Genomic DNA, 12,256 nt, shown 5'->3' on the forward strand with positions numbered 1-12,256 from the left:
TGCGGGAAGCCCTTGTTCTCCGGACCTATTACTCCGCCCTTCCCCGCTCACCAAACTGTTCCGACATCTCTGGACTTCCCTTCTCCCCTTTGATCCACGATCTCCATGCAGACATCCCGGCTCCTATGTAGATGCCCAGGCTGACTGTATAGAGTTTTATTCATACGGTATAAAACATATTACACTGTTTTATTAAACTTATAACTCTTGGGAACATTATACATATGGGGGACAGGGGTCTGGAATACTTGGAGTCGAAAACCAGGATTCTGGGGGACACTGTGTATCCCCGGTGTAATTCACCTCACATATCCTCCGACACTGCCTGCACGTGGAGGAGAATTACGGTACTACCGGTAACTTTGTCTCCCGAACTCCTACACAGAATCTAAATACATTTTTACCCAAATATCTCCCTTGAAACTCCCACTCCTGGAACCCCATGTTTATTGCATAACAGGAAAAGGTAAAACACATAACAGGACAGGTTTTAGGTATACATACAGTGTCCCTGGCTTAAGGTGCTACTTAACTACCAGGGACCCATGGTTTTCAGGGGTAATCAGTCAAGCTTCACCTTTATTATGAAGACTGGCTACCCTCTACCGTCAACGCTTCCACAAGGTCTGAATACCTTTGTCACTTTGTTACATGTTAGTTCAGTTCAGCAAGTGTGGCCGACAAAGTGGCGCACTGAATATGATACTTGAGGGCGGCAAGGGGGCCACAGATAGTAAATGCCAGGGATTTACACTTGGTATTTTGTGGCACTGAGAATATTAATTCTTGCTACATCTCTACAGTACCTAAAACAGTTTTTTGTTTGTTTTAGACGTATTTACGTGTGTGTGTGTGTGTGTGTGTGTGTGTGTGTGTGTGTGTGTGTGTGTGTGTGTGTGTGTGTGTGTGTGTGTGTGTGTGTGTGTGTGTGTGTGTGTATCTATCGTTATCTAAACCGGTCATGCTTTTTATTTAGATTTCATTTTGTGAACACTCTTCCCCAAGATTCATCGGTCTCTGTTATAGGGTAACATACCCGAACGAGCATCAACCTCAGTTGACTTAAATGGGTGTTAACTCCCATTCAAGTGCGTCAGCCCACAACACAGCTTTAGAAATAGCCCCCTCTGACTTTTCCACATAATAAGCTCTGAAGAATTAATAGGTGACCTTGTTATATATAATTATATGCTAGCACCTCTAGTGAAATCAGTTTACATGCAGAACTGTTTAAAGATAATAAGCTGAATCACTTTTCAAACTGTTCAATGTTAAAAAGAATAAAACAATTGAAGACAGGTGTGAGTGTATGTTTCAAGTGTTGTTGCTGATCTCCTCTTCTCCCTCTACCACCTGCTGTCTTGACCCCATTCCCTTCCATCTACAAAAACCTCTTGCTCCTACTATAATCCCTACACTCATACAACTTTTTAACTCCTCCTTCTACTCTTGTACCTTTCCCTCCTTCAAACATGCAACAGTTATACCATTACTCAAAAACAGCTTGACCCTACCTGTCTTTTTAACTATCATCCTATCTCCCTCCTGCTTTTTGACTCTAAACTCTTTGACTGTCTTGTATTCTCTCGCTTGCTCCATTTTCTCAAAACCTATTCTTTCCTAGACCCTCTACAATCTGGCTTCCGCACTGCTCACTCCACTGAAACAGCCCTCACTAAAATACCTAATGACTTATATGCTGCTAAAGACAGAGGTCATTTGGCATTCATAACAAAGCTCTATCCTGGATCTCTTCTTACCTCTCCCATCGTACTTTCAGTGTCTCTTTTGCGAACACCTCCTCCTCTATCGATCTCTCTGGGGGTATACCCCAGGTTTCTTCAACCCCTGACCTTACACCTGCTGTACAGACCAAAGTTTGTGAATGTCTCTCTGCGATATCATCCTGGATGGTCCGCCGCCGACTTAAACTTAACATGTTAAAAAAAGAGCTCCTCATACTTCCTCCTAAATCTGGCCCTATTACCTCCTTCCACATTACTGTTGGAAGTACTGTACTATCATACATCCAGTAGCGCAAGCACGCTGCCTAAGGGGTCACACTCAACTCCTCTCTCCCATTTTCCTCTTTCAAAAGGTAGCTAAAACCAGTAATTTTTTCCTTCGCAATATTACAAAGACACACCCTTTCCTCTGTTGCTCGACTGCTAAAACTCTGACACAGGCCCTCATTCTCTCCCGTCTCGATTAATGTAAACTCATGCTGTCCGACCTTCCTGCCTCTCACCTGTCTCCCCTATAATCTATCCTATATGCTGCTGCCAGAATCACTCTACTCTTTCCTAAATCTTTCTCTGCGTCTCCCCTGCTGAAATCCCTCTCATGGCTTCCTATCAAATCCTGTATCACACACTCAATTCTCCTCACTTTTAAAGCTTTACACTCTCCTGTTCCTCCTTACATCTCAGCCCTAATTTCTTGCTATGCACCATCCCGACTCACGCGTTCCGCTCAAGGATGTCTTCTCTCTACCCCCTTTGTATCTAAAGTCTTCTCCCGCCTTAAACCTTTCTCACTGACTGCCCCACACCTCTGGAATACCCTCCCCCTCAATATCCGACTAGCACCCTCTCTATCCACCTTAAAACACACCTACTTAACGAAGCATATGAGTAGCTCGTGGCTGATACTATACACCTCACACATAAACCTTGGCCCCTTGCAGATGCACTTACCAGAACACCCTCCTACTGTCTCTGTATGTTTTTCCTACCTACTAATTAGATTGTAAACTCTTCGGAGCAGGGACTCCTTTTCCTAAATGTTACTTTTACTGTATGTCTGAAGCCCTTCTTCCCATTATGTGTTATTTGTTATTTATATGATTGTCACGTGTATTACTGCTATGAAGAGCTATGTACATTAATGGTGCTATATAAATATAGACATACATGCATGCATGCATACATACATACATACATACAAGGGGCTTTTTGCATCAAACATTGTAACGTTATCACAAACCCAGGCATCAGGACTGTACACGAAATGCTTCAACACAAGTCAACGGTCTCCAAATAATTGTATCCTTTATTAGTGCTTTTCTGAATGTTCCTTTTTTTGTATCTTTATTTTATTATTGCCATCATTTTTTCTGAGTTGTAAATTGTCCCCTCAACACTTACAATAGTGGATTTTGAAACTCTGTGCTTGGTACTGCTAATTGGCTTCACTTTAGTTTCAATTACCCTTGTAAACAAGGTGAAATAATGACAGGTGTAAGTGGTGAAGCGTGGTGACAAGTGAATGTGACATCTATTAGTACATTAAATTGTATTTTGAAGTTGGAAGTTTAATTTACAGCTAAGCCTCTGAGAGGAAAATGTTTATCTGTCCCTTCAACCCCCATGATGTACTCCACTTCATGTGTACCGCCTCTGTTTCACAGCCATTTGTAGTGGTTCTCAAACAGGGGTTTGAGTATTGAGAAGCCAGTGTCTTTACCCACAAACTCTCTCCATGTATTATGTGTCTGATTACATGTTCATAGAAAGAAATAAAGAAATAATATTAGGGTTGTTTTGAACCTGAAATGGTGATGGTCACACCTGGAGTTCATCTTTTGGTATGGACACATTGGACTGACAAAACAAGCTCACTAGAAGTAATGGAGTTTGAATCTTCAAGAAATAGCTATAACATAGAGTAACATTTATCGTTCTGCAGCAGTGACTGTACATCTTAGGATCTGAACTTATCAGAATATAAGTTTTCCTGCTTCTAAGATATTTAAATGGTTTTATGTACTCTCGTATAAATTGATCCTTGCTAATACTGGTGGAGTCTTAATTTTGCATTTTAAACTGTACTGTGAGGGAAAAGGAAAGATACACAGAGAACCACCAGGGATCAGTATACGATTTGTATTAAAAGTAAACAAACGGCAATGAATGACTCGGATTAAAAATCATTAGTTCACAATAAAGCCGATATGGATGCCTAAGAGGCCACAACCAGTGTACAATTGTATAGTGATCTCTGGTGCGCTCTGTATATCTTTCCTTTTCTTGAGATCTTCTGTCTTGAGTTAATCGCGGCAGTTTTTGGAGTGATCTGACACTGGTGCTGCAATATATCATCTTTAAAAAACACAAGCATGGATATCACTTGCAATTTTGAACTCTGTACTGTCTGCTGTGTTACATATGTATGGAAATGACTTAATAGTCGCCTAAAATACCTGGTTGACCTAAACATGCCAATACTCTGAACAATTATGTTATGGTCTTCGTGCTTAGTCAAAAGGCCCCAAAGCTGCCGATTTCACTGCGATTAGCCAAAAACTCCCATTTAAGTCCATGGGAATTTTGGCCTGATGGTTAATTATTAACTATGCTCATGAGTTTGTATAGATGCAGCGGCATTATTTGAACATTTACCTGGGTACATTCCGCGTTACGCCGCGTGGTGGACCCGAGATGGTCAGCTGCAGACATGGTCCATCGGAGTAACCCAGCAGGGGTCCCTGCTGTGTGAGTCCTACTGAGGTCTGCTTCTCTGTAATAGACGCGCAGTAAGAGTCAGTCACTCTAACTGCGCGCCTCTCACAGGCGATCACAGGGATTTTATTCAAATTCTAACATTTAAGAAATGTAGCAGGGGGTCTCCGGAGCTGAACAGCATTGATTTCATGTCCGGGGACCCCCTACTTCCCGAGACACAGGCCCCGTTATGGGGTGCCGGTATCCCCGTCATTTAAAAATTCTGTGTGTCACGTGACCGTGGGATCAAAACAAAGCACAGGGGATACCGGCGCCCCATAACGGGGCCTGTATCTCGGGAAGGATGGGGTCCCTGAGGCTGAAATAAACTTTGTTCGACTCAGGAGACCGGCTGGTGAGTTTCGTTCATGCAGGACCTACTGCCATTCTGATCTTTTGTTTTATATTCGACTCAGGAGACCACCTGCATCCTCACACCCCTCCCCCCCCCCCCCCCCCCAAATAAAAAATCATTACCTTAGCGGGTACTTACATTTTATTTTTATTCATAGTGTGCATGAGCAGGGGGTCTCCTGAGCTGAACAAAATTGATTTCAGCCTCAGGGGACCCCCCTATATCCTCTCTAACTTTGGAGTGATTGAGATATATATATTGATATATGGCATATATATATGGGAGAGAGAAGACACAGGCGCAAACAATGATAAGTATAAACTGTTACAAATTATCAGGGAAGGAAATAATGGTATTAAGACGAAACCAATGAAGATAAATCTGAAATAATCAGAAAGAAGCAAAATATGGTGAAGTATGCTTGTATTCTTCAAAATGCGCAAAAGACTAAAGGCTACTTACAAAGTAGCAGATATAACAGGCATGAAGGATATCAAGATGCTCTCCTCACTGCTGATCTGTATGGCGGTTAGTTGATTCTGGCTCCATGTGGAACGCCGAGACTCCGCACAGACTCAGATGCGTCTGCAGCTGCCTCCAGTGTCGTCCTGACTATCCCTCCAGTCTCGCGAGTATGACGTCAGCGTGTTGTTACTGTATATCCGTTGACGGGGGGAATCGGCAGCAGTGAGGAGAGGATCTTGATATCCTACATGCCTGTTATATCTGCTACTTTGTAAGTAGCCTTTTGTCTTTTGCGCATTTTGAAGAATACAAGCATACTTCACCATATTTTGGTTCTTTCTTATTATTTCACATTCATCTTCATTGGTTTCGTCTTAATACCATTATTTCCTTCCCTGATACTTTGTAAAAGTTTATACTTATCATTGTTTGTGCCTGTGTTTTCTCTCTCCCTTCTATATTTCCAATACTATTGTGTATAGTATTAACACCTTGGCAGCATTAAATGATACATTTTCTGGTTATATTGTTTTGATTGCGCACTTAGTTATTTTATAGTGTGTATATATATATATATATATATGTATATATATATATTATATAATAAAATAAAAAGTTGCTTTGTGTATTTGAACTACTGGAAGTGATCTCACCCAGTTGGTTTCCTACTTTTTTTACTTTTATTTATTGTAATGCGCTTGTTAATTCTATTAAAATATAAATGAATAAATTGAGCAGTGCATATTACTGCTTTGAGAATATTAGATTGACTTTGTTTAATGACATGTTATTGCCTTTCATTAGCTGAAAAAACAGTTGCTGATAGCGCTCTCGAAGAATACCTCAAAGAAAAGGAGAAGTATGAAGAGCTGAGGAAGAAAAAGACAAAGAAAGGAGCACCAAGGGAGGAACAGGTAATTTTATATTTGATCTAATATAACACTGTAATAGTAGCACATTTTAAGTGCCATGATCATTGATACTGGAATGCATATTACTGTATAACCTACTAGTTGTTTTTTTGGGGGGGGGGGAGTAGGAGGAGTTAGATTCCACCAGAGAAATTGGTGTCTATCACAATTCTTTTGTGCATGATACAATCCAAAAGACATGGACACAATAATAGCTACTTTTAAAAGCTTACAATCTAATGTTTGGTACCTGAGACACGGGTATGAAATGTATAAGCAGTGTATGCATTGTGTCACATAATTATAACCTGTGAATATCTTTGAAGGAATGGTATAAGCTGTATTTGTTCCCATTAAACAGTTAACACCTTTCCTATTAAAGTAGTGAAAAACCAGCACTTACATAGAACTTGAAGTGGTTGTTTGTCATAGATTGATATTCTGGTCACAATCACAAATATTTGTCAAGAATAAGGAAACAATACAGTGAATAACCTAATATACCCTCATCCTCAGACATAGCAGGAAAAATTTGCACTAAATACACAGCTGGCTGTTGCCAGAGAAAACAAATGTCACGATAACCCCCACACCGTCTAAAGTGCTTTAACATTCTATTAAACATGAGCAACTATAACATAGTAATGCTAACAATAAAATTCAGAAGCCAGCAACTTGGGATGCCTCTAAACTGGGTCTAAACAGCTCAAGAGTATCAATTGAGGGTGGTAAGATAGTCAAAATCTTTTTCAATATGGAGTAGTCATCAGAAAGCAGGAGTAAAGCACACCAAAATATGCAAAAAGTCAATGAAGTCAAATGAAAGTAATTGTAACTTAATTACTTGAAGTCATTCAAGCAGCATCCAACGTTTCGTTGCATAGAAGCACCTCCATCGGTTGACGTTCCTTGCATGCACTGAAACGTTGGATGCGGCTATGACTTCTTTAAGTCATTAAAATGACTTTCATCTGATTTCATTGACTTTTTTTTTTTTTTTTACATTTTTTGGTATTCTTGACTCCTGCTTTCTGACAACTATAACCTACTGAAGCACATGACATAAAATGTGTTAATTTGATACATTTAAATTTATTCCCTTAGTTTTAGACGATGATCTGGGATTGTGACACAAACTGTGATCGACAATAAACGAGCACTTCTGATACATTTAAATTTATTCCCTTAGTTTTAGACGATGATCTGGGATTGTGACAGAAACTGTGATCGACAATAAACGAGCACTTCAAGTTCCATGTGTCGGGTTTTCCTTCACTGTACTAGCTGCTGTAACCCTGTGCTTTATTCTACCCATTGTCAGCGCTCCCTCTCAGTTTTTCTAACACATTTCCAAGTACAGTTTGGAAATGTTTATGATACCTATGAAAAGATGTGTACAATCGCAATACACAAGGACAATATTTTCTGTGTTCAGAACAAATCCACTATTGCATCATCAGGAGCTGGTTTGATATAGATCATGGGAAAGATTCCTGGAAGTAATTGTCTGTAGGTCACATTGAATGCAGATGGCTTCAGATCATTTCACATTTAAATCACAAAGACTGCTCACTTGATGACATATTTGTACATGCAGCTCCCAAACTTTGAAAACACAGTAGATGGACCGTACATTATGTCATCTTAAGGTTTTTTTTGTTTTTTTTACCAGTTATGTGATTTTCACCTTTATACTGCCTTAACTTACAGTGAAAATCAGAATTGATGAATTGGGGGAAAAATAACATATGTTCAATTTCAGACATTAGCTCTCCTGGACCGGTTTAAATCAAAGCTTACTCAGGCGATATCTGAAACACCAGAAGAAGTATCGGAAACAGAAGTGGAGGATGACAAAGGATGGTAAAGGATTTTTTTTTTTTTTTACATACGTTCACGTAAACATAAAATTACCTAGGACATGGTTTTTAGAGCGATATAAGAAATACACCCTTAACACCCATAAACGGTATTAAAATGTAGAGTTTGCAATTCAAGTAAATAAAGTCAGAGCAATGGAGTGAAATGCTTTATTTAATTAGTTGAACCATACTTTTGGCTACATCTGGTAAAATAGTTGTATGACCAATAAATTGAGGAATAGGTACACATTTCACTTGCCAAACTGATACAGGTATCATCGGATGCAGTGTACTGTATTTGAAGAGGCATGGAGTGCATAACAGACAAGATCCTACTGACAGTTATGAATTGAACTAGTACTTTATTAAATGTTTTAAGGTGTGTATACTGTAGCTATTGATCCACAAACAGGATTGGGTTTACGTTTGGAATATCTGAGATTATAGTTTGCCTAATTTGGCTAAAAAGTGTCCTTGCTGAAACTAGCTTTACGGGACCCATCTCTGTAATTAGGGCTGAGCAGTGGCTTATTGGTGTGACCTGAGTATCACTTGTTTGTTTCTATCTATCAAGAGCACTAGTAGTTAGACCAGTGGTTCCCAAACTTTTTCGGTTCAAGGCTCCCCAAGGCGATCAGAATTTTTTCAAGGCTCCCCAAGGCGATCAGGATTTTTCCGCGGCGCCCAAAGTAAAAACAAAGTTGTATATACATACCTAACAGTTGCAGTGCGCAGTTGGTGTCTCTCTCAGGCCTCGGACATGGTGAAAAGAAGAGCGCTGACGCTTATGTTCTCCTTCTCAAGCAGGAGCTTTTTTGTGTCCCTGCATGAGAGTCAGCGTGCGCACTTGTGTAGCCGTGTGGGAGGCGGGTCGGGAGGCGGGGCTAGCGCGCCACGTCACAGCGCCGACGTCACGGACTGCCATTGGCTTTTGGCAGTCACGTGACGGGCCCTCCGCTTCCCTCAGCGGCAAAAATTTAATTCTCCTGTCTCCTGCAATTCCAGACGCCTCCGCACGCCTGCGGAAGCGCCATCTAAAGCCACACTAACTAAAGATGATAAGGGTAAGTGGCGCGGCTCAGCACGGTCTTTTTGACCATGGCTCTGGCCTCAGGCACACACTCTCTCAGACACACACTCTCTCAGACACACTCTCTCTCTCTCTCAGACACACTCTCTCTCACTCACTCTCACACACTCTCTCAGACACACTCTCTCTCTCACAGACACACACTCTCAGACCTCACTCTCTCAGACACACTCTCACTCACTCTCTCAGACACACACTCTCTCTCTCTCAGACACACACTCACTCTCTCAGACACACTCTCTCTCTCATTCTCTGACACACTCTCTCAGACTCTCTCACTCTGTGACACACTCTCTCTCAGACACTCTCACTCACTCTCAGACACACACTCACTCTCAGACACACTCTCTCTCAGACACACTGTCTCTCTCTCACTCCCTCAGACACACTCTCTCAGACACACTCTCACTCTCTCAGACACACTCACTCACTCTCTGACACACACTCTCACTCTCAGACACACTGTCTCTCTCTCACTCCCTCAGACACACTCACTCTCTCAGACACACTCTCACTCTCTCAGACACACTCTCTCTCACTCACTCTCTGACACACACTCTCACTCTCTCAGACACTCACTCACACACTCTCTCGCTCTCTCACACACTCTCGCTCTCTCAGACTCTCACTCTCTCAGACACTCACACTCAGACACACACTCTCACTCTCTGACACACTCTCTCACTCTCTGACACACTCTCTCCCACACTCTCAGAAACACTCTCCCACACTCTCAGACACACACTCTCCCAGACTGTCACTGATACACACACACAGTCACTGATACACACTCACAGTCACTGATACACACACACAGTCACTGATACACACACACAGTCACTTATACACACAGTCACTGATACACACACACACGCAGTCACTGATACACACACACACACAGTCACTAATACAGACACACAGTCACTGATACACACAGTCACTGATACACATATACACACACACACACACTGATACACACACAGTGGAGAGCAGAGGCAGCGATGGATGTGAGTGACTGGGGGGGGGGGGGCAGGAGATCCGTGCAGGCGGCTCCCCGCCTCCCCCTGCACCCACCGTCAGGACAGGCAAATGTACAACTCCCCCCCAGCACCCCCGCTACCTTCTCCTATCACCCGGGGCAGAAGGGGACGGGACACCGCGCAGCCACCAGCAGACAGAGGAGCCAGGAGCGGGAAGGCAGACACACACACTCACCGCCCCCGGCTTCCTCTGAGGGATGGTGGGGAGGGATAATCAGAGGGATGGTGGGGAGGGATAATCACGGCGCCCCTCTAGGCAAGCCACGGCGCACCAGGGCGCCGCGGCGCACAGATTGGGAACCTCTGAGTTAGACCATTAATAAGCACCAGCAACTGGGAGAATAGGGGGGAGGATCAAAGGAACGGTGGGTATCAGTTCTGCATTCAGTAACTGGCACAATCAAGCACTTCCAAATCCTTACCATGATTCCAGAGAGCCTCCAATCTTTGGCATTTTCTGTAAATATGTTGTCTTTGCCGTTAGACATACTGGGAGAACCAATATAGTATCTCAAAAACAACAGTTTATTGGAATATGCTCTTTTGGCTGAATATAAAAATGATTCAGTGTATGTAAGTAACTCTGATTTCCAAACTTTTTACATTCTAAACATCAAACCACAAGTTATAGCATCACCTTATCTGTATGCCTAATCGTTTTGTTTGGGTAGAAACCAAAGGCAAAACAAATACACCTGTACTGTATGTCAATTGAGGAAGCAAAATACAAGTAATTTAGAACTGTCCATTATGTTTAGTCAGGGAAATGAATGTAATGTGGTGGAAGATATGTCCTAAAAACATGAAAGTTTTAACGTCCTATGGGGCACAATGTCCTCAACATTCATATTATTTATACTTAGTAGAAGAAACAAAAGAAAAAACAGCGCAAAACCTCATTGTGTAATATTTAAATATAATGTGAAAATGTTTCAGCAGGTAAGTATCGCACGTACATCAAGATAAAATGGTATAGACATAACATGTTAGGGACATGTTACCACATCACCCTCTCTTCTTCACCAACCCGGTCAATTCTGGGCCACTCTATGAGATGGAGTCCTTGTCTCCCAGGCTATTGGCAATGGTCTCTCGATCCGGTCCTTAACATCTATTTGGATCCAAAGATGTAACCGCACCGGCGCTGGTCTATTGAGATCCTCGTGTCAGACTTCCGGGTAGACCTTTTGATGACGTCACTGCGACTCCGTCGAGTCTCGCACGTTCCGGCGGTGTAGAATAGCTGCGGGTGCGTGTGTCCATATGGGGACACTAAACGCTGTAACTGAGATAAAGTCCACAATATAAAATCTGGAACAACGCAATACTGCGCACCTCCTGCGCGTTTCGTAAAATACTTCGTCAGGGAATCGCCATTGGCGGGCAGAATGGAAAGTACACTCTCATTAAGTTCTGAATGTTGAACAGATACTGAAGGCTTTTTTTTTCAAAGTCTATATAGCCCTATTTGCTGAAACTTGGAAAGATGCACAATTGAAAATATTTAATAGAGCATGCCTGGGAATGAATATTCCATTCCAATCAACAAAAAATGTTTGTGTGTTTGAATAAATGTCCTAAGTGTTTATGGTTTAATGCTGACATAAAACATTGTCTATGACCGGGGTGGCCAATTCCAGTCCTCAAGAGCTACCAACAGGTCAGGTTTTCAGGATATCCTTGCTTCAGCACAGGTTGGTCAGACTTCAACTGAGGCACTGATTGAGCCACTTCTGCTGAAGCAGGGTGTTGGCCACCCCTAGTCTACGTTCATATTATGAAATCGGCACATTTGGGGATGATATAGTTGACATATCTAAAATCTTCTAAATCTAATTTTAAAGCTAGTTAAGATCCCTTGGTTATGCTGATTGTAACTTGGATCCTTGGCGAGAACTTAATGACCAAGTATACTGTACGTATTGGAAGAATTGTGAAGCAGCATTGTTTGTTTGTTTATTTTGGTGTGTGTGTATTAGCCCGAACTGAAGTCCCTTGGAGCATGTCCGAGCTGCTGAATCACTGAGAGAA

General features: G+C 42.0%; 1 protein-coding gene across 3 annotated transcripts in view; it reads left to right on the plus strand.

The window, feature by feature from the left end:
- CWC27 (CWC27 spliceosome associated cyclophilin) overlaps positions 1-12,256 on the plus strand; it is a 254,437-nt gene that overhangs the window by 156,874 nt on the left and 85,307 nt on the right. For all 3 annotated transcript variants that reach the window (XM_075589964.1, XM_075589973.1, XM_075589957.1), the window contains exons 12-13: positions 6,127-6,236; positions 7,996-8,096. In XM_075589964.1, coding sequence (XP_075446079.1) covers positions 6,127-6,236; positions 7,996-8,096 — 211 coding nt within the window. The remainder of the gene's footprint in view (positions 1-6,126; positions 6,237-7,995; positions 8,097-12,256) is intronic.

This window comes from Ascaphus truei, chromosome 1 (assembly GCF_040206685.1).
Source record: "Ascaphus truei isolate aAscTru1 chromosome 1, aAscTru1.hap1, whole genome shotgun sequence".
Lineage (NCBI taxonomy): Eukaryota > Metazoa > Chordata > Amphibia > Anura > Ascaphidae > Ascaphus > Ascaphus truei.